A 22,839-nucleotide genomic window follows, 5' to 3' on the forward strand; every position below is an offset into this window, starting at 1 on the left:
CCATGTCGCATATTTCGGATATTAATTTTTTTAATGATTCTTTGAAGTTACTATCTCTTAAACTAACTTAAGTCATCACTGATTTCACATTGTATATGTTACCTTAAGGATTTTAGCAATATGTATATATGCTTTTTAACCAATTTCTTCTTTATTGCTAAAAAAATTATATCTTTCTTGGTGCTCAATTTGTTCTCTTTAACAGAGATGGGACTCTGCTGAACTTGCTGAAAGCTGAAGATATAATGGAAAGCGGACACATTGCATTATGATCCCCATGCTGCAACTTTTACTCATGGAAATTAAGTCCTTGAAGTCAGTAGGACTACTCATATTTGTAACAGCTATTTGTGCAAGTCAGACTTGCAATATCAGGTCCTATTCCAGCATGCACAATTTTATTATGCAAATGTGTAAGCAAAGCTGTCAATCAAGAAAACCTAGTCTGAAAGAGTTAATTAAATCCCCATTTTTACTTGCATTTTATTATACCTAGAAAAGATGTTTGAGCTGAAAAATTCTGCCAAGCATGCTAGCTAAGAGTGTGGATTAAAAACTGTTATTTTCCTAGAAAGTAATAATTCCTTGAATTTCAGCAGTAAAACTACAACCACCCAACTTCCCAGAACATACTTAATCCTTTCATAAAAAACTATCACTATCTTGTCTCTCATCATAAAGGTTTTCCTAATTTTAAACACTTTTGTTCTAAAGTAAAAATCAACCATTATGTGGCTTTTTCTTTTTCTTAACCTATCCAACTCTTGAGAAAGCTAATCCATAATTAATCATTCCCTGAGATGCTTAGTTCCTAAAGATTCTTGTCCTATGCCCTCCTTCATCTGCGTCTGCAATAACCCAGTAACTTTCTACTCCTGAAATCCCTGAACACAACATTATTAATCCCAGAAAACTAACAGGAGTTACAGGTGGCATCCCTCAGGAGTCTGTCCTGGGACTTACCCATTTTAATATCTTTCTCAGGGACCCGCAGGGTCTTGAAGACAGCATCTTCATCAGGTTTGCATATGACACCAAACTGAGTGGTACAGTCAGTACGCTCAAGGGCAGAGTTGCTAGTCAGAAGGACCTGATGAGCGGGCCGTCAGGGACCTCATGACATTCAACAAGGACAAATGAGAAGTACTGCACCTGGAATGGACTTGCACTCTGCAATGATTCAGGGAGGGGACTGCCTGCTAGGGTAGCAGAAGGAACACAGAGAGTCTTGGAGGACAGTGGTTAACCACGATTCATCAGTGCATCCTGGCAGCAGTGAAGTCAAACAACATAGTGGGCTGTATCAAAAAGTATATCAGCAATAGCCAGTGGATCAAAGGAAGTGATTACACCTCTTCACTCCGCACTGATTAGCCCAAATCCAGAATACTGCAGTCAGTTTTGGGTCCCCTGATGCAAGACAGATTTCAATAAACTGACCAAGTCCTGGAAAAAGCCACCAAGATGATCAGGGGGTGGGAGCATACGATCTATGTGAAGATGATTCTGAGGGAACAAGGCTTCCTAATCCTGGAGAAGGCTGAGATAAGAGGTTAAGATGCCTGGAGGGGAACAAAGGATAACATTAATAAATTGTTACAGCAGAGATTCTGACTGGATAGAAGGAAAAATCTTCATTCTGAGGATAATTAATCATTGAAAGAGTTTGCACAGAGGTGTGGAATCTCTATCCCTGCAGGTTTTCAAGACTAAGCTGGACAATGCCCTAAGCATCCCAGTCTGAGCCCAGCATTGCACCAGCTTTGAATAAGAGGTTGGATTCGGTGATCATCCAAGGAGTCTTTTGATGATCTGAATGACTTTACGATCCTTGTCCTCCGAATAGCTCCAATTGCCTCCCATATTCCATATGATCCCACAATACCCACAGGTTACCCTAGGATAACCATCTAACACGTCTCCTAGTCCATGTTTGTCCAGGTTGCTAGCTGGGAAAAGTCAGCTAATCCTGTGGATAGTTTGGAACCATGCATTTTACTAACTGTCTAGTATATATAGAGGTGTTTACTGGCCAGCCAACCAGTTAGTAGAACAAACAGAAGTAGTAAAAGGTTGATTTTCCCCTCAAATGGGACATGTAGAAGGACTATTTAACTGCTGCTTTATCAGTGGATTCAAAAGTTATCTGAAGGGAGAGAGAAAGAAGGCAAATAGATTATCCAATCATTTAAGGCTAGTTTTCTTTGGAAAAGAGGCTAAGGAAGAAAGAATACAAAAACCGGATTAATTAGTGTCAAGAAACCAGACTACAAAAAGACAAAACGATAAATCAAAAAAAAAAAATCAACTTGTCATCCACATCATGTAGGCAGCATCAGATTTCTTCCCTATGCTAAATTATACTAGTCAAAATCTTCGTAGCATATGGTATCAGAAGCAGGGTATATTCCAAAGATGTATACTACATGAAGATTTGGCACACCACTTAAACAGTTGGATTGAACTAGACAAACATGAAGAAATTACTAATATGCTTCTGAAACAACAATTTCACCTACACTTGGAAAGGTTGGCTCAATTATTACACTCATAAAAAGTCATGCATACCATCTTATTGATCTACTGACTTAAGAAAAGTTCCAGCACAGCTGTTTAGAGATTGCCCTTTTCTACTTTCTGCCACTTTAGGAGATGCTTAAAACTAAATATATTTAAAAGAGGAAAACATCATAAGGACACTGTCTCACAAAGCAGAGAAAATCCCAAGAAGTAGAAACTGAAAGAACTGGAAACTGCTGATGTTTGTATGTTTCTATATTAAAGTTTAATATTTTCTTCTTCCCTGCTACATCTCGTCTTGAGTTTCATCCACTTACGCTTATAAAGAGCATACCAGAATTCTGTCTGCCATCAAAGGGAAATAATGCTGACCTCTAAATATCCTCTAATTCCTGAGACATTCATCTTGTCTGCATAAATACTTTTTCTAGTTTGACTCAGAAAGGCATCTCTTCCCTTCTCAAGATTCATCTCTGTGGAGCTCATTAAAATATGACAGTAAACAATAACTAGATGGGAACAGAAATATAATTTATAGTTTTAACAAATGTGGATATATTTTTATTACACTGTATCTACTTAATTGTATCCCAAAAGACACACATTCTCATTTATCACATATCTTTCTAACCAAGTCACTGGACACTGACTTTGTCTACATGTATTTCTGTTTAGATCTCAGCATTCTGGACTCTGGGCTTAATTGTGCCATCTGGTCACTGCAGTAGGAAGTCATAGTATGTAGTAAGTAGATATATTTATATACATATTCATACATACACACTTCAAATTCTAAAAGGAGATTAAGATTAAACAAAAGGATTAAACAAAAGGATTAGCTTTTTTCTATCACCAGATTTCTGTTACTGTGTTTTGTTTAAAAAGCTACACTTGTTTCTCATTTTTAAGCAATCTCTTTAATTTTCTTGGACATCTTAACTTCTAGTATTGTGACAAAATCTGTACATAAAGTAGGAAGAAGGAGGCACAGGCTTACAAGAGCCATCCCACTTACTACAAGAAATTTACAGTTTGAAAGAAGCTGTTTGCTTTTAATACATTTATGAAATGTAAACTTTATAAACTTTAAAGTAATAACCATACTCAAGTCTTCAAAATGATTGTATCAAGGTAAACCTGAACTTTTCCTAGATCTTTCATAAAAACACCATTGAGGACAGTAACAAATTTGGAGCTAGAGTAAAGCAATGCTCCAAGTTGTAGTTTTAATTCATCTCTCCTTTGAAATTGAATTTTTGTATTTTTAAAGGCATAACTAAGGTCATGTTCATCATTCAAGCCTTCTTGCCAGAACTCTGCTACACCAGAACTGCACAAGACCATCAAGAATTGATGACTGACATGAACACTTCTATTCCTTATGGTAGTACTCTGTTTCAACTCATCCTCAGAGGCATCAACAGCTACTAAAATATTCAGTTCAGGCTCAGTATTATATACAAAAAATCAGAGGGATCACAAATTAATACCCCCAAAAGTAAGCAAATTTCAAATCTGCCAAGCAATTATAGCACAATACAATAATATCTGCCCACATATGATTTCTTAATTAAACATTTGGAAGCTTTAATAACTAGTTATGATTCAGTCAGCATTCATTTAAAACTCTATGGTATATAAGAAATGCAAAGAAAGTATAAGGATTAAAATATTTTCATTATCAATAAACTATATTTTCCTTAGGAGTTTGAGATATTACAAAGAATTTCTGTAAAGTCAAAACTTGAAAGTTGTATACAAGTTCCAACAACCTTAAGGGAAAAAACATTCAGTAATATTTTTCTGATATTGACATACAGGTCACTAGCACAAGATTGGTTTTTACAAACATAAAAGCACCTAAACCTTGTCACTGAAAATTTTCAGGTTTCAGAAAGTGAAAATTCTAAAAAGTGCCATCATCTGCTCAGCTATCTGAGAGGTACTGGTTTTGCTGAACTTTAAAAGTTTAATTATATTTTATTGATCAAACAAAATGAAAATAAATTGGAGTACTGCCCTATTTGAGAAGCAGAAAACAATACTATTTTTGCAGATAGGCTTTCAAAGAATCAAAAAGTTACTTTAATAATTTATACTTTAAGAGAACTGACAGGCTTGAGATCAAAGATTAAAAAAAATTTCTGTAAAACATTAGATCTGACTGTGGTTATTGATGTGATAAGTTATAGAATGCCTGTATAAAATCTCTTAAATTACAGTTAAAAACAGAGAAACCTTGAAGAACTGGTTTTAAACAGTTAAACAGCATGTATTTAGAGCTTGAATTCATCTTGCTCTTCAACAGAAGCACTTGGAGAATGCACAATTAGTCTCTGTTTGACCCTTAATCACAGGTGACCAGAACTGCAGAGAGCACTTGCTGCTAGCACCTTAAAATCAGGGACAACTTTTTAAATTCCTTATGTTAAAAATCGGCCAAGACACAAGATTTGGAATGAGACTTCTTAGGTCCAGGCCTCTGGTGGTGCTACAGCTAGTTTGCACAATACAAAGCAGAAACAAAAGTGATCCCACCTGAACCATCATTTGTTCCCAGGTCTTTGTTTAAATTTTTTATTTAACCTTACTCAAAATCAACTGAAGAACAGCCTAAGTAGTACTAGGTTGCACATTGGATTGTAGGTCTAGCCGCACTCCTCATTTATCCCAACAGAACCATCACACTTTCACAAGCCTCAGTTCTTCCGCAATCCTTCCCATCAAAAGCAAAATCAACTGCACTGGAACAACTTGCTCTGCATTTCTACAGCCTTCCAAGCTTCCAAATCATCAGACCGATGCAATTCTTTAATAACATCCAGTAGGCCTCTATTTTAATAGTATTATAGAAAAGGAAAGTGACAATTCTATAGTATTGCTGTAGATGTCAATAGCAAAACACTTTAAAACACCTTAATCTTTATAAAATGATATGTAGTTACTATCGCTTATGTTGTTGCTGTTTAAGACATGCTATACAGGAGCCTCTGAAAACTAACAGCTGAAAAAAGGTAAACTAAACAAGTGATATTTGTCCTAAGACACACCACGACAGACAGAATAAAATCGACAGAAAGCAATAGGTGCTTTGCCAAATACTGCTATACTAACCATTCCAAACTGAGCAACAACACTTAACTATGGGACTGACTCAACACCAAGGAGAAACAGCTCTAACACACTCGGCCTCCAGAAGGGCCATAAATGGCAATTACTGAATTTACTTATCCCAGCCCAGCCAGCTTAGGGCTTAAGGAAGGGGGCTTCTCCCTCATAGCAATGTTCTCCCTCTGCAACATCATCCAACGAGACTGCATGCACATTTGTATCAAAGGGAAAAGCTCGCCACAAGTGCTAAGCTGGAGAATGGGGAAGTGGACCGCCACAAAGGAAAAACGTGAGGTGGCTGCTTGGCATAAAATAACCTGGCAGGTAGCAGAGCTTCCAAAGCCCCAGACAGACTTTAAACATTAAAAACTGAGGGGAAAAAAATGATTAAATGGAGTAATGGTGCAATCAGTGGATCCCTACCTCTGGTGACTGGAATTAGAGATTCCTAGGGAACAGGATAACCTAGTCAACCCAGACAAAAGAAACAGTACATTAATTTTAGTTGGAATCTTCTATTGTCAGTCCTTTAAATAAAATCTTTAAGTTTTTATTTACTTACCTCACTAAATACAGATATAATTTAAATAAAGATATAACTAAATAAATAATTATTTGCTTTATTATTAATCCTGTCTGGCACTGGGAGACAGAATGAAGAAAGAAGCAAACTCAACTGCTACCTTCAGAAAAACAACAAATTCAAAAAAAGCAGTTTGTGCAGGCATCTCTGAGGAACCTGCAACTTGGGGTGTGTTTAGGGAAGCCAAGGGCTAGGGAGTGTTTTCTGTCAAGCTAGAAAGAATCAGTGCCAAATGCTTTGAATTTTGGTAAATAATTCCCTCTAGCAGGTACAAACCAGCACTACTTTTGCGCGGAGCAGATGGTCAACACACACTTCACATCTCCAAACCAACTCTGAACTATCATAATTGGGATAGGAAAGATTTTGTAAACTAGGACTTCTTTTTAAGACTGTCTGTAGAGTATCTGCACCACAGTCTCTGGATTCTGTACAACAATATACTTTTATTCCACCTTCATATGAAACAAGTTGACTTTGTTAAAGAGAATGACATTTCACTACCATATAATTGTTAATTACAGGATAATGAAAGATCTCACATTTAATTAATTCATTAAACTTGTTTGTAAAAGAATACTTTTATTCTCATAGGAAAAAAATATCTAATGAGTCCACTTCAGGACAGAAGTAGAGAGTTTTTTTGAAAATTGAAGACTTGCTTAGGTAAAACAGTTCCTCTTTTTCAGAATTACTAACCCTGAGATGTATCCCCAGGAAATATCTTGCAAAATAGAGAAACTGGTGAAATATTAGTTACTTAAAAATAAATAATAAAAAAAAGAAAAATCCCAAACTTACAGATGAAAGTCCTCAAAACACACAGCCATTTTCACTGCAAAATGCAGCAGAAGAAAAAGAGGGGAGAAGATAACCAGACATAATTCTTATGTAACTTCTTTACAGCTACAAATGCTCACTAGATGTTACCTATTTTTTAATCATTTTTGTCCTCCTCCCTTCTAAAATATATGCTAACCAAATTATTTTAGCAAAATAAGATCCAGTTATGCCTCATTACTGCACGCATAAAAAACAGTTATACAACTTGTTTCAGGTGCTCTAGCGGATTGAACTTATTCAATACAAACTATACTACAATAGATACTTCTGTGTTTTTGTAACTCAGAAAAGTTCAAAAAAGCTACACTGGGTGACATAATCCAGCATCCTTCTCCATCTCTAAAAGCAGTAGTGGGAGACACTGTTAGAAGAATATAGACGAAAAATGTGTGGTCATAACTCTGCAACAATTTACAACTCAAAACCATCCTAAGCTAGCGTTCTTACCTTTATAGCTAATATTCAGGATCAATTATCTTCCCATGATTTTTCAAGTCTTTTTTTTTTTTTTGAGTGGGTATACACTTTCAGCAACTGCAACATCCTAAACAAGCAGTTAAGCAGTTCCACAACTTAACTACTTAGCAGGCAAAATACTGGCACTTTTTGCTTTGTTTGAACCTTCACCTTCTAATTTCATCAGATACCCCTAATTCTTGTGAAGGACAAATCAGACTGAGCAACAACTCCATTCTAAGGGGTTACACTAGTTTAAATATTTTAACAGAATGGAGCCAGAAAAGTAGAGAGATGCAAAATCTATGCATAACCCAGGTCAAAATGTCTGATCCTATTTTCTGATTCAAAGCTCTTATGCAAGTTAGTGGAATTTGAGGCAAGACAAAATTCATGAAGTCGAAAAAAAAATCAAGAAGCTGTTTAACCCTACTTATATGATTATTGTTTCTTAAATCAAGACCATACGAGAATGACAAAAAGCCTTCACTTCTCTAAAAATTTTCAAAAGATGGTAAGTCTGGGAACCCACATATAATTCACACTTTTTGGCAAAAATAAAGAACAAATTTGAAAAGAGGCTTGACCTAAAATATATTTAACTAGATAATCCAGTTTCCAAAATTCTGTCTCTGAACAAGATGATTAAACAGCTGAAAGGTATCTATTAATCATCCCTAAAGACTCTTCTTATTATCTTTAATGGTTTGTCTTCAACAGAATCAAGTTAGTCACCAAACAATATTATGCACAGGTAAGTGGAGACTTGGAAAATGGAAGCAGCTGCCACAAATCAGGGAAGCATTAATGTATAAACTACGTTATCTAGGAGGATAAGAGAATACTTGGTATTCAGACAGGAAGGAAGCCTGACAGCTTGATCAGAAGGAACAAAAACAGAATGTAAGCTCTCAAGGAACAGAAGTTAATACCATTAATCCTTCCCATTTTGTTGTTTGTTTTGTTGCAACTAAACTGTCACTTTCTTACCCAATTTCTTTTACAAGAAATAAAAATCTCAGTGTGTTAAGCTAACATTACTTCATCGTTAATTTTAATGTTTAATTCCTTCTCTTTCAGTAATTTATCTTTAAAAATACTTTTGAGCAATATTGCTTGAATATCTTAAAGAAAGAGAGGATGCTGAAGTTAAAAGGAAGCATTAAAGGTCAAAAAAAAAATTGAGAACTGCAGCCTGATCCTGCTCTCCAATCCCAGTAATTGTGCTGTAGCAACTGAACAGTGGTAGGAAAACGCAAAAGACAAAGGAGGGGATGACAACTGAAACAGGTGCAGGTCTTAACAAGTCAAAGGATAACACAGAGATTACAGTTATATGATTCTTTTTAATCTTAGTTTTCTCAAAACATAAATATTATATAGAATAATAAGCATGTCCAAAGATATTTGGGAACTTTTAAGAGTAAACACAAAGTGACTGTAGAGTACTGGAAGATATCTGCACTGTCTTTACGAATAACAGTGCATGTATATCTCAATGCACTTTGTGCATTGCACTCAATGCACTATAAAGTAAGATCAAAATACACCATTAGAGGGACCATATAAGAAAGAACTGGTAAATCAATGACAAAAATAAGAGTCCTTGAGAAAGAATGGGAAGTTGTTAGCTAAGGACTTACCACTCTACCTGTTTCTACTCAGGCGAGAAGAGTGCACTTCTTTCCCATGGCTAAGCCCAAGATCAAAAGCCTGTTACAGGGCCTCAGGCTTAAATAAGTGAAGTATAGGAATATGAGTCTATGTTGGGAAAGACACAGATGGGGAAGAATTGTAAGAACGTCAGAGATGACAGGCATGTCAGCGCTGCAGCCAGCTTCCTATAATATGGTCTCACAATAACTGAACACACTCTAAATCATGTCTGCAAAAGGACTGAAGTAATACCAAGTGTAAGAATTACCTATATGCCTTTGTTGTTTTAAAGCAACTTCCATAAGCAATGCAGATATTTTGGCAATATTTTCTTTCCCCTGAAGAAACTACATTCCTGACACTAAGGAAGTCTTGTAGGTGACAAGTCTGAATAGAAATCACAGTTGACCACTACAAGCCTGACCCCAGGCAGAGTAGCTGAACTGTGAGGCCTCTTAAAGAGGCAGAATGGGCATATAACCTGAAAAGGATTTGCAGAAAGGATACAGGAAATCATAAAGGTTGTCAGAAGGGTAAACCAAAGACCATAACGTGAATTTCAAAATGCCAGCACCTTCACTTGTGCATGTCCAGAATTAGGGAAAGTCAAGATCAGGCCACTGTGCCTCATTCCTTAAATCTGTGCACCATCAGATCACTCATTAGAACGAACCGAATCTAGATCAGACATGGTCATTTGATTTTGTCAAAGTCACTTTGCAATAAGGAATTTACACTAGTTTCATACTTCTATATTATTGTGCAAGAACAGATGGTACCTCATTGGGCTCAAAGCTCAGTGACGCAGTTACTTCCTTGGAAATGGTCACCTCCTCATTACCAGCAGAATGTCTTTTTACCAGTTCAACACTTCACAATATTTGACTGTGTCTTGCTTTATTTAACATTAGGCACTGCAAAACTTGTCGAACCACAGCCATACACTCTCCCTGTTACCATCACTGAATAAAAGTGTCAAATTGCCAAAGAGTTATAGTATAATCTGGATTTCATATGCAGTATACTCAAAAAAAATGAAGGAGGCTAACAGATGCAATGTATTAAAACAGAAAGTTAGGTATTTATCCACTGAACACTAACGTTTTAAAGAGACAGTTCCACACATGGGAAGAGGAAAGACTAAAGTGAAGTTTATCAGGTAGTTCAATTATTATAAGAAATGAAAACATTACAACCTTAGTATGAGCAGCAGAATTGCCAAATAAACATACTTAACAATCATTTCAACACATTTTAGAAACTATTACCTTTTACTTTCCCCTTTTAAACGATCCTTGAAGATACTGCTCACTGATCAATGACTTTCTCCTCCACAAAGATGTTCCAACATGCGTTGAGAATTGGGGACATTAGTACCACCTCTTGAGCATGGAGTTTGCCTACAGGGATAATATAAGTCAGCTTTATTGCAATATTGAATGGTTCTCTAAGGTTTTCTTTTTATTGTTCTTATTTTACATCCCATAATTATAACCAGAAATCTATTTACGAGATAGATTTCATGAATGAATCTGGTAGAGAATGAATCTCCACAAAATGATGATCTTAATTTTACCCTCCTTTGCAGAGATTAAGAACTTAAAGCCATTCCATTCCCAGGTGCACACTTATTCTGAGGCTGGGTGAGGTACTGCAGAAGGCCCTGAAGGCCAAAACTGCCTTCCAGAAATAGCAAGACCTTTTAAGAAGGCTGTTTCACGACATCCATAAAACAGAAGCAAGGTATCATGGTGAAAACAAAATTCTCCAAATACTTCTGGGAGCGAGTAGCACAGTCATGCTCTCAGTTCAATTAGTATAAAACTTTTAAAAGTGACTAAAGAAATATCTTCCTTTTCTTTATAAATACCACATTTCAAACATATCTTCTTTTCTTTTGAGAAATTACAGCTTGATGAAATAATATCAGCTCTGTCACTTAGAGATGATACTACTAAAAGCATAACTCTGATTCTGTTTCCAAATTGTTCTGTTGCAATAAGATTAATAAAAAGAAAACCTTAGAAGTACACAAAAAACATTGAACAGAAGCTGCCTTACCTTTTATAGAAAGGCGGACTCCAAGCTCTCAGGTGGTACTGAAGTTCCCATTCCCACACATGTTGGGACATCTTGTAGAACAGGAAGTCTAATCATGGACCTATTAAAAAAGAACAACAATATAATTTAACCTTCTGTTGAAATGCGTACTAGTTATGTTTATTTGGCAACACTGCTGCTGATACTAAGATGGGAAAGTATTCCCACCTTTTTTGAAAGGAAATAATTAAATGTAAATAACATTTGATTGCCTTATAATATTGCAGTATGATCAGCAAGTTGCAATACAAAATAACTTATTCTCTACTGAACTTGCACAATAATTTTTTTTTCCAATCTCGAGATAAACTAAATGATTACAAGTATGGGCATTGATATAAAGATTGAGAATAGTGCACACTTTCTAATCTAAATACATTTCAAGAAAAATGCTCATATTAGTGCACTCTTTAAGAAAAGTTACAGAACAATTTCACATGTCAAAATTTAGATACATATTTTACATTTGCCATGTCACTGCAAGTAGCATGCTTAAGTTTATAGAAACTATTAAAAAAAGTTCATGTATCTGGCACACACAGTAACTTGCAATTTATATTATACAACACCCAATAACAATTTCTTTTTCTAAGAAGCAACTAGCATCAAACAAAATATCCCTCCAGATACAGTTCAGGCGGACTGAGCATGCGCAACTTCCCAAAGCTGTGCCTCAGGAGAACAAGCATTTCACCGGCTGACTTGCAAATGCTAGAACCACCTCCAAAAACAAGCAAGAGTTATCTCCGCAGATATTGAAGGATATAATATATATAAATGTTAAAAGTCAACACTGAAAACAACAAAGTCATGTCAACAAAAAGTGCAGTAAAAAAAAATGTTTACAGGCAATCTGACAGCACAAAATTTCAGAACTCTCAACAGCTGTAAACTAGGCAGCTATAAAAACCCTCTAAAGTAAACCAGCCTCAGAAATAAGTTCACTTTTATGTTAAAACTGCTCCATATTTCAAAGAGCAATGATCATAGTACAGTTTCATCTCATTCAAACGTGAATGCAACTGTTGACAAACAAGCGGATGAAACAGGGATGAGAAAATGACTCTACTATTAAACAGCAACAAATGCTTTAAACAGAGACTCCAAAATCTATTGGCTTGGTTCCATGAGGAGTATTCCAGTCAGTTTTTAGATAGTTTAGCAAAAAAAAGTGCTCTCTAGAGTATTCAAATTATTTATTTAAAATACATAGCTATACATAAAACTGGGCTGCCACTATTGATATCAAATAGTAGTTTATAATAATTCAGAATACAGAAACCTAGATAATCATCGTATTTTTATAGTAAACATTCAATTCAAATGTGACTTAATAAGGCAATAACATAATCTAGGCAGAACAACAACCATCAGCATCTAAAAGGCAGAATTAAAAAATATATAACATGAACAATAACAAAAAAGCTAAATCTATAAATTATATATGTAAGTTATAACTATTCATGTTATGAAACCCTACTACTGTTACAGTGTCATGTAAAAATCACAGTGGCTTAGTTCTACCAGTTGAGCTACTCTGAAGACATTTTAAAAATAATTGTAGGTATCCTAACTCCTGGATTGGGAGAATCTGGATGCATCAAAAAAATGCATTTTCTATTTTCATGATACTTGGCCTGCACCTCTGTACGTGTTCTTTCCTAAAAATCTATCTGGAAGAAGCAAGAGAATCCAGTAGTCAGGTATGTCACAATGTCAGATAGCCATCATAAATACAGTATCTCAGGAAAACATCTGTACTAGAGAAAAATCAGTTTAATACAGACATAAAAATAATTTTGAATGAATGTAGATTAAAAAAAACAAATTATTGATGATTCTCTAATACATTTTTATCACACATTTAAAGTAAAAATAATTTGAAAATACAAGATGTGACAGTTGAAATGGATTCAATATGGCTAAATCACTTCTTCATTTCTTAGAATGTCACATTTTTAATTATTCCATTCAGGCAGTGCTCTATAACAACAAAAACTGAAGTAGAAAAATTGGGTGAGAATCACTGAAAGTGAAAAGAAAGATACAATTTACATCAAGGAATACAGTATGCTAATGTTATGTTTCATTACTCTTGCTTTAAGACAGTTAATTTATGCTTAAGGTTCTCCACAAGTTGCAACACTTTAGAGATAGCCAAATAAAAGCAAAATGACATCATCTGGTTGGAGAGGAAATCAGTTAGAATTAAAACAAAGCTGTGGGAATTAATATCCTGCTGCAGACTGGAAGCTTGTGAAGATATGTTCTGTTGAAAACAAAATCAGAACCTAAGTTTCTGGAACAGCTAACAGAGTAGACACCACCAGCTCTCAGTAAAAAAGACTTCTCAGTGAAGGACATAACACTGTCCTGAACAGAACGTTAAAAACTAACCTATGCAAGAAAAGTAATTTTCATTCTCCTGTACCATGTTGAGTGACAACATTAACAAAAGACAAAATTGAGGATAATCAGCATGGCTTCTGAACATAAGTAAATGTATTACTTTATGAAAATGCATTTTCCCAAATTATTAAATAACACAAAAAATGTGGATTGTTACAAAATGTACAGCACAAACTTGCTGTAGCTGAGTAAAGGATAAGGGTTAATGACTTATTTCACTACTAGGATAACAATTTAACTTATTTTTTGCTCATCTTGCTGTATGCAATTCTGTCTTGGTTTATTTTTGTTAACAATATTTTACGGTACTTTTCCCCTTTCTCTTTTACATCTCTTCCCATTTTCCATAGATTTAATTAACAGGCAGAGTCACATTACAGAGCCATATTTTGTGACACTTACGTCCTGCCACCTTTCATTAATAGTAAATACAGGATGCAATATAGCCTAATTCTTATGCTGCCTTCAGAAACAATGTCGTAATTAAAGTAATTCCTGAATCAAGGAGTTTCCATTTTCCCAAGACAGATACAAATCAGAAAAAACTCTTCACTCTTAAGCTCTTATGCTAAGCCATGTTGTTTGTTTATCACTGCTGCCTATTTTGGCAAATAATAGAAACTCAAAATGTCAAAAACTAGCTTCTAAAACCTAATGAAACTAATATAGAGGCCTTATGCACAAAAATACAGCTTAAGAATGAATCAAAATGAAACAAACAACTACAAATGATCCACGTTATTTTTCGTGTTTTCTTTCAGATTTTGTGAAATTTTCAATTTTCTGTATTGTTCAGATACAAACAGATGAAAAAGCTAGAATTTTTCAGCATTATTTATTAAGCACTTAGAACTATTCCGAGGATCTAATCAGTTTATCCTGACCTGTAAATGAAATACTACTCATATATACGACATACATATAATGGAGTAAAAGATCTGTAAAGTTTCAAAAGTTCTTAAATGCATCAACATGCACACGCATGAAGAACATCAATTTTTGCCTCCTGAGTTCTCAGAAATAAAAAAACAGTCTTACAACTCTTTGTATTTCTGTCATTGTGCTGTGTTGTTATGTAGAAAGATGGAGTTTAAAGTTTTATGATCCTGAATGGAATAGCAACAGAAATACACTGTCTGCTAAAAAATATCCACTCTTGACTTTTGCATCAAAGAACCAGACACAGTTGCAACTCTCTCTTCCTACATGAACAAATCACAATGATTACCAACGATAACTAGATACCAAATTGGATAAAAAAGTATGTGGGAAGTGAGTCAATATCTTTGCACGAATTACCTTTCAGTTGCTTCTTCAATTTAAAAGGATCAATAATAATATTACTCATTTGGATTTAAAATAAACTTTGGATGATAATACTGCCAAGTTATTGTAGAGATAAGAATGTACAACACATTAAGAAACCTTTTTCACTATAACTTTGAGGCATTTGGCTGGTGGTTACTGCCAAAGACTGAATAGCATCTGCTCTCACGTTAGCAGTTTATATTCTGACTCTGGTGAATGGAAGCACAATCTCTGAAAGAGCCTTTGGGGAACACCACCAAGTTGCTCAGCAGAGCTCTTACTCAGAAAAGAAAGAAGGAGATTAATATAACAGAAAACTTGAAAGATCTCACTCCTGAGAAAGGAAAGAATACTAATTTCCTAATACTGTACATACTGCAAATCTTTCTTACTAAAACATTAAAAATGTGCCCTAAAACTCAAGTGATTAAATAGGAATAGTTTTAAAGGTAGATAATAAGGCCTGCTTAAGTCACAGTCAGGTACATTAATGTGAGAAGAAACAATGTTTTTTGTCTCACTTGTCAACAGGCATAACATAAAAACAGAAGAATGAAGACTCGCATAATATATTTTTTTTTCCCTAGTGTGCTCAAGGTGGTCATAGCCTCCTTTGCTTAGTCCTGGTGTCTAGGCACAGCAACATGCAGTAAGACTGAGTTATGCCGTGATCTTACAATGTCATTATTTTAAGTGCCCAGTAGCACAAAATACTGAACTTGTGTGTGGTCCTATGCAATCAACCAATCTGGCCACACACAGTGAAAACCGAGCTTCTAAAGCTTCAAAATCAGCTGCAGGAATTCTCTCCTCAAGAGCCATAGATCCCAGATAGTAGCCACTAGTGAACCCCACAGCCACTTTCAAAACTATAAAAAGGCTTCATATAAAGCCAAAATAAAGCTCTAAAAGTGGCTGCAGGAGATCACTAGGAGTGGTCGCTCTTTTGGATTCACTGCTTTTGAGAAGTAAATCCCTGCAGCTGCTTTTAAAAGCTTTGAAAGTTTCATTTCAATTATCAAAGCCAATAAAGCTTCAAAAACAGCCATAGGGATTTTTTCCTCAGAGGAGCAAACCCCAAAAGGCAATGATGAATAGTGCGGTGGGTTCTGTGGCTCTTAAAGTATGTACAGATTCCTGTAAGTCCTACACTTGTAATTACAGCTCCATATTGTGCAGCAATTGTCACACACAGACAGTTCATTAAGGTTTATATAGCAAATTCATTACTGATTTCCCATCCTTTTTAATAGTTTTACACCTATTTCCTTTTTGTTTTCTTACACCTGCATAAAAAAAACACAATTATGTGAGCATCTCCCACAACAGTTTTGCAAAAGCCTTTCATTAAAAGTTTTCTGGCTTCCTATCTCAGATGGTAGTAGCCATCTCAAAGTATTGCATGAATGTTTTCTCAGACTAATGTCACATAACGCCAGCACATTGCAACGTGATAATTCAAAACAATTCATTTTTCAGAATAGCCTCAAATTAAAGGGGGACCAATTAAAATAAAAAGTAAAGCTAGATAGTCAATGAATAATTTTGCCTGCAATTGCAATATAAAAGGGCTTCCATTAGTTCAATGTGCATAAACACAAATAACATTTCAGGAGTATCTACATGACTTAATCTAACTGTGCTGATTTTTAACAAGATTTTGGTCATATATTTAAAATTATAAGGACAATTAATTGCCTAAAAATTACACAAATATAAATACTGACATAAGTATAGTTCTAGAAAAATGTGGTGTATGTTCCTAAACTCTTAGAGCTTTGTATCTTAAGACTTTGATATCTTTGAAAACATTACCAAAGTTATTATGAAATAGATACATTTTGGAATGAGAATATATATTAATGCATTATGTCATATAAAATACATTCTGTGCACACTTACTATTTCTAAAACATCACTAATGTGGACTAGTTATTTTTTTCTTCCAGAATTTAACTTCTATTTTCAAATGGTGTTATAAATAAACAAATCTATTTGAAAAAATGCTACATAAAAATCACTATGAACTTAAATAGATGTAGATATTAAAACTGAATTACTAGTTTGTATGGTGAAAAATGTTGACAGATTACTTCAGGATTCTGTTAAGCCTTATTCACAGGTGTCCTCTGTGACCTGAACTACTTATTTTACTTCTCCGTTTCAATCTTCATGTGTGAAACATGAAGGAAGATTGTAAGAAATAATTAATGTTTGCAAAGAGCTTTGAGATCCTTAGATATGAAAAGTACGGAAAAAATATTAAGCATAAAAGAGTACCAAAATATTATTTTGTTCCAATTTGAGATAGCTAAGTTACTTTTATCACAAAAGCCTTGAAAGTTTATTAACATAAGATTATGTACTAAAATTCTTAAAGAATCTTACTTGTAACAATCGTAAGTGCTAAGCATATTCTGTTACTCAGAACTGCATAACTCCAAAGGAAACATTATCAAAAGGAAAGGCTATGTTTCTCACCCATTTCAAGTATGCGTTTATGTAGAGGTATAGCAGCAAGAAAGGGTTCATCTTTACAGGACTGTATCTGTGTTCCAACCAAGTCAGAGTTGGTAGCCATAATTCGGGCACTTTCTTCATTCAGATTAACACCAGCCATAGAGGCAACATCATTGATGTCATCATCATCTCTATAATAGAAATACAAATAAAAAATAATTCTGCATGTGATATATTCATTCTATATATTAACTGCTTCTCCAAAGGTAATCATCATGTAATAAGCCTGGTGGCTGGGTCAACTTGGGGCACAACAACCAAGGTCCCCACTGTCATAGAAAATATTCCAAATTCAGAAACAACTAAGTATTTCTCTGATCACATTAGGAAATCCTCAGAAGCAGGGCAATTTGTCTCTAACAAAAGGAATGACAGAAGATTCTTCTCCTCGTCTGAAAGTCAGTGATAGGAATGACACCAGGATGGTCAGAAAACTAAGGGCAATAATCACCAACAAATACAGACCAAATAGCATCCAACTATTCTCTGTACACTGAAAACCGTAAGTGAAATGGTAAGGTAAATAAAAAGCCCACAGGCATTAAAAGCAAAAACATGAATTTAGACTCCTGCATTATTTCACAAGTTCCTTTCAAAAGGGGCATAAAAGCAATAGTCAGGAAGATTTTTTGGCTTGCATTCATAGGTAACTTTGTTTGTAAGTATGGTTTGAACATACACTGGTATCTTCTTTGCCCCCCTCTCCCCCCCCCCCCCCCCCCAAAAAAAAATCAGTTGAGCATGCCCAAGTTTCAGAAAAATGAGCTGCATTTGAGAAGCACTTCCCAAGTTACTCTTTGCCCTGCAATACTCTTCCAAATTGCTCAAGGACTGACAACTTCCAGTTTCAGAAGACAGATCATATCTGTATCTCCTAAGCATCTCTCATCTCCTACCTCTGTGAAGTATGACTCATAACTGGAAATAACTTTGTTTTTCACATATTCTGTTTACTGACATGAACATTGCATTTCTACATATTCTAGGAATACGTTACGTAACCTCCAGGAATATATGTATGGGAAAGATCCACATAGATCCAAATCCAGACTCTCGCTATTGCATAAAACAATGTAATAAAAGCTTATTTAAAAGACCTACCAAAAAGTTATTACATATATGCCCTCCTATGCACCCTAGCATACTTTCTATCACCTTATAGGAAGTTTAAGGCCTACAGTAAAAAACAAAACCTACAAGTACAGTGTGGAGGCAAAAGAGCAGAGGAGAGAGAAATCTAGATATCAGTAAATCTAGGTACTCCCTGTCTTCTCATACGCTCCTTGACACATGCAGCAGAGTATCCTTGTTTGTTGGGAGACCTCTGTGGTTTGTTTTCTGGCTCTCTGGCTTTGATTTGTTTCACAAGAGGGATGAAAGTGAAGACAGACTTTTTGTCTGTACAATTCTGGAGAAATGTGCTGAACATTTGAGGCAGAAGACGGCAAATTTTTCACCGATTGTCAGAAAAGGTCCAGTCTCCTACACAGATGAGCTTTTATTATTTTTTATGAGTGCTAGTGACCTGACTGCAGAATATAGCAACAGTGCAATCACTGTATTTTTTCTCTAAGAATGAAGTTCCTGAAGATGGTGTCACACAACTGATCTTCTACTCTGATGGTGTCCATTCTGGGTTTAAAGCATCTTCATTTTTACACTTCACACAGCACTCAGACTACTCTTTGGAGGGTCACACAGGCTTTTATGAAGAAACTGGGCTATGGTGTATTCAGTGCTTAGATGATCAAGCTACCTTTCAACTTTATCCAACCAGTTGTGAAAATGGCCCCAAAATGACAGCTGATAAATGCATTTGGCCACAAAACAATGAGTGTTGATTTAAACAGTTAGTTACAGAGTCAAAAGATTCTAACTACAATTGAAAAATAGCAAATAAAACTGGGGTAAAAAAGGATTTTTTTTTTTTTAAGTTAAAAAACTTAATGCTTGAAATTGAACTAGCATCATCCTAGGTAATCTAACCAGCCTGGTAACATAAGGGCCTGTGGACACCTTCCTGTTGAAGGCACCTGAGCAGCATTCCTCAAAGGATCTTAACAGAGTAAGATGCTTGAGTGCTCTTCTCTACATACAGTCACCATGATCTCACCTGCTTTAGCAAGCAGTTATAAAACAGTTATGCATGATTCGACCAGCCATAAATATTATCCCTTCCCTATTTTCAGATTGCATTGCCTGGATCTGCACATTGATCTCCATCAAGCAATCATCCATGCAAAAAAACAAGATAGCATTCTTCACTTCTTCCCAAATCTGCCATCTGACAGGCCTTTTTCCTGGAATCTACATAAGCCAGAAAACCTCTCTTAGTGATTTAAAAACCTAGGACAAATGTTTCAGCTCAAACAGCAGTGCTGAAAAACCCACTTAGAATTTCAAATCATACAGTGAATACAACTGCAATTTGCTAAATAAATGCATATGAACAAATAAGGATTATCAATGTTTCCTTGAAAGTCAGAGGAGTTAAGACTGACCGAAATGTGTCTCTATTCACTACGCAACACTAAGTAATCACTAACAACACAGTCAGCTGTAAAAAGGATCAAATATTGCTCCCAAATTAAGCTATTCTAGAGTTATTGTAACTCAGCAATTGATTGAAACTTCTGCAACACCACAAAATAATAAAAGATCTCTCTCTTTCTCCACACAACCATGTATTTTTGTTATTTTCATCCTGCTTAGAAACTCAAGTTTTACCTTTTTTTTTTTTTTTTTTTTTTTTTTTGGCAGGCAGTATTAGAGCAGCAGGAACTGACACAGCTTTTAGTAATAGACAAAAACAATTTTTCATATAAACAGAGGATGTGTTTTGAAATAAACCTGTGTCTTTCTGCATGATTTTTCTGAAATCTGATTTGCATGATTTTCTGAAATTTACAAGAAAACTCAAAATTCAGAAGTTTTGTAGTCTATTTTGTGTATCAATGTTTAAAGAGAAGCCATAAATATACTTGTACAGACCTGTTTCATCAAAAAATTTCATATTCATGCTTAAATGATTTTTACAGTCGTATCTCATAGTCTAAAAATATAGTACTGTTCATCACTGTACCAATGATGAGATTTTTTTCTTCTTACTAGTTATCATGTTTACACTTCTCCAGCTAATAAACTCCTTTAAAAGTAGCTCTGTACACAGAGCTACAAAAAGTCATCATTCCCTGCTCATTACAGTAACCGTGGCCTCTTGCCACATGAACTTAAAAACCATTTTATTCCTCCTTCTGAAGTCACCATGAGCTAATCTACTACTTAAAATATTTCATTTTTACAAATTCTGCTAATAAATGAATTATCAGTAAAAAGTACAATGCAATCAATGCAAATTCTAACAATATTTTGTACTTCTTAGCTGTACTTTTAGTTAATAGCTAAAGAAAGAACAACCAAACTTTCACCTTTCTTCTACTCAAGATTTAGCTTTTTGGGGAGGGCATAGAGAGGTACAGATCTATGACCACATGTTCCATATAAACAAATGTCACCTGCAGTAAAGCATGTATTTTTTATTCCGAGCACAGAATGAAATTTCAATGAAATTATCAAAATCAATGCAATAGCATTTACAAATAAGACCATCACTAGGTCCTGAATAGAATGATTTCTTTCCATCCTACATTAGCAATTTATTGTCTGTGGATACATCTATTTTTTTTTTCCTCTAAGTTACAGGGAAGACGGATATGAAATATTTTAAACCATAGCTGGGATTACAAATTTTCCAGTCTGATGGCAGTATCTCTATTAACATTATCCTTTTTAGCTTCAAAGAACTGCAACAAGGAAAAGAGCGTGGCTTTGGATACTCAAACACAAACGCAAATTTTTATAAAAAGGGTCTGGCATCGTTGCCAAACAATTTCCTATAAAAGTCAACTTTTAACTCCAGATCAGTGAGTTTTTATAAGTCATTCTGTGGAACAAAGATGCCATCCAGTGGTAGGTTAGATTGATGATTACCGTCTATCTTCTTTTCATCCAAGCACACTGTGTTTAACCATCTTATGTTTCTTTGTGCATATTACTGTTTTCACTCTAATTACGCTGTCTTAGTAATTATTTCTATTTTTACTGTATTAAATACTGAATCTTATGGCATAAATCCAACCTCCTAAGAGGCATATTATTTATAAGAAGGCATGTGTGTTCAAACTGTTTCCAAATGCAAGCCACATCTTAAAATAGAGTCTAATGGTTCATTTTTCCTCCTGTATTCAACCTTACACCCCCTCCTCCTCTCTTTTAGATTAAAAACATTTGCACAACTACAAAAACCACTTGCTTCAAAATAACATTCAGAAAGGAAAAAAATAGGTATTTACAGTTGTCTGTAACATGCTTAAAAACTTTTGTTTAAACCAAGACAAGTCATTCTAAAAATTGGGCATGTTTCCTTTATGCACCTCTTTAGAACAAAAATCTTTAAATCCATGTTTGCATACCATTCCCTTCCCCAGCTATTTGTAAGATTTGAACCTATATTTTCAAATTCACAATACTGAATTGCTCCCAGCTAAGCTGCAAGAATACATACTGACAGAAGAATATTGCTATTTTCTGTATGGGACCAGATGACAGACTGGCATAAAACATGCTCTACCTGTAGGCTATACAATGGAGACAGCATTGTATTGTTGATTCTCTTAACTAAGTTATTTTAACAAAGGCACTACACACATGCAAGGCACTAAGTAAGCTTATGAATGCTGTGGATCACAAGACCAGAGATCAAGTACAGTATTTTGCATATAAATTGTCACTTGAAATTACTGTAACAGCCAATACTGCATCAATTCTGTTTATGTAAATTTATTAGAATGCTTCTTATTTTCAAAGGTTTAGTTTTAAGATTTCTCCCTCATACTGCTTTGTTACATGATTCATTCACAAATGGACCTTACCATTAATAAAGATAAGCAAAAAAGAGATGACCAAAGCTACCATATTTGTCTTCCAACATTTTTGTTTATTTTGAAAAACATGGAAGAAGTTCATGCTTATCTTATAGCTTAAAATATCTATTTCAAAAAACACAGAAAGTTAAAGCTTTGAGTTCAAAATTAGATTAAAACTTTAATGTTATCCACATAACATCTACATTGTTATTAACATGTAACAGCATCCAATTTGAGGCTTTCTGCAGGATTAGGCTATTAACCCTTTATGTAAAAAAAATTAATAAAAGAGAGTAAATTTAGAATGTATGTCTTTTGACTAGTCTAGCACAGAAGTCTGAAAATAGAAAAACAGTTAACTGCTGTTTGTTCCCAGGTAAATTCTACTTTAAAATGTTGCATGTTAGT

General features: G+C 34.9%; 1 protein-coding gene across 1 annotated transcript in view; it reads right to left on the bottom strand.

The window, feature by feature from the left end:
• Positions 1-22,839, bottom strand: part of LOC134146046 (transcription initiation factor TFIID subunit 4-like) — a 150,178-nt gene that overhangs the window by 85,268 nt on the left and 42,071 nt on the right. Inside the window, exon 10 of the mRNA XM_062586179.1 lies at positions 17,468-17,637. Coding sequence (XP_062442163.1) covers positions 17,468-17,637 — 170 coding nt within the window. The remainder of the gene's footprint in view (positions 1-17,467; positions 17,638-22,839) is intronic.

Source organism: Rhea pennata, chromosome 13 (genome assembly GCF_028389875.1).
Source record: "Rhea pennata isolate bPtePen1 chromosome 13, bPtePen1.pri, whole genome shotgun sequence".
NCBI lineage: Eukaryota > Metazoa > Chordata > Aves > Rheiformes > Rheidae > Rhea > Rhea pennata.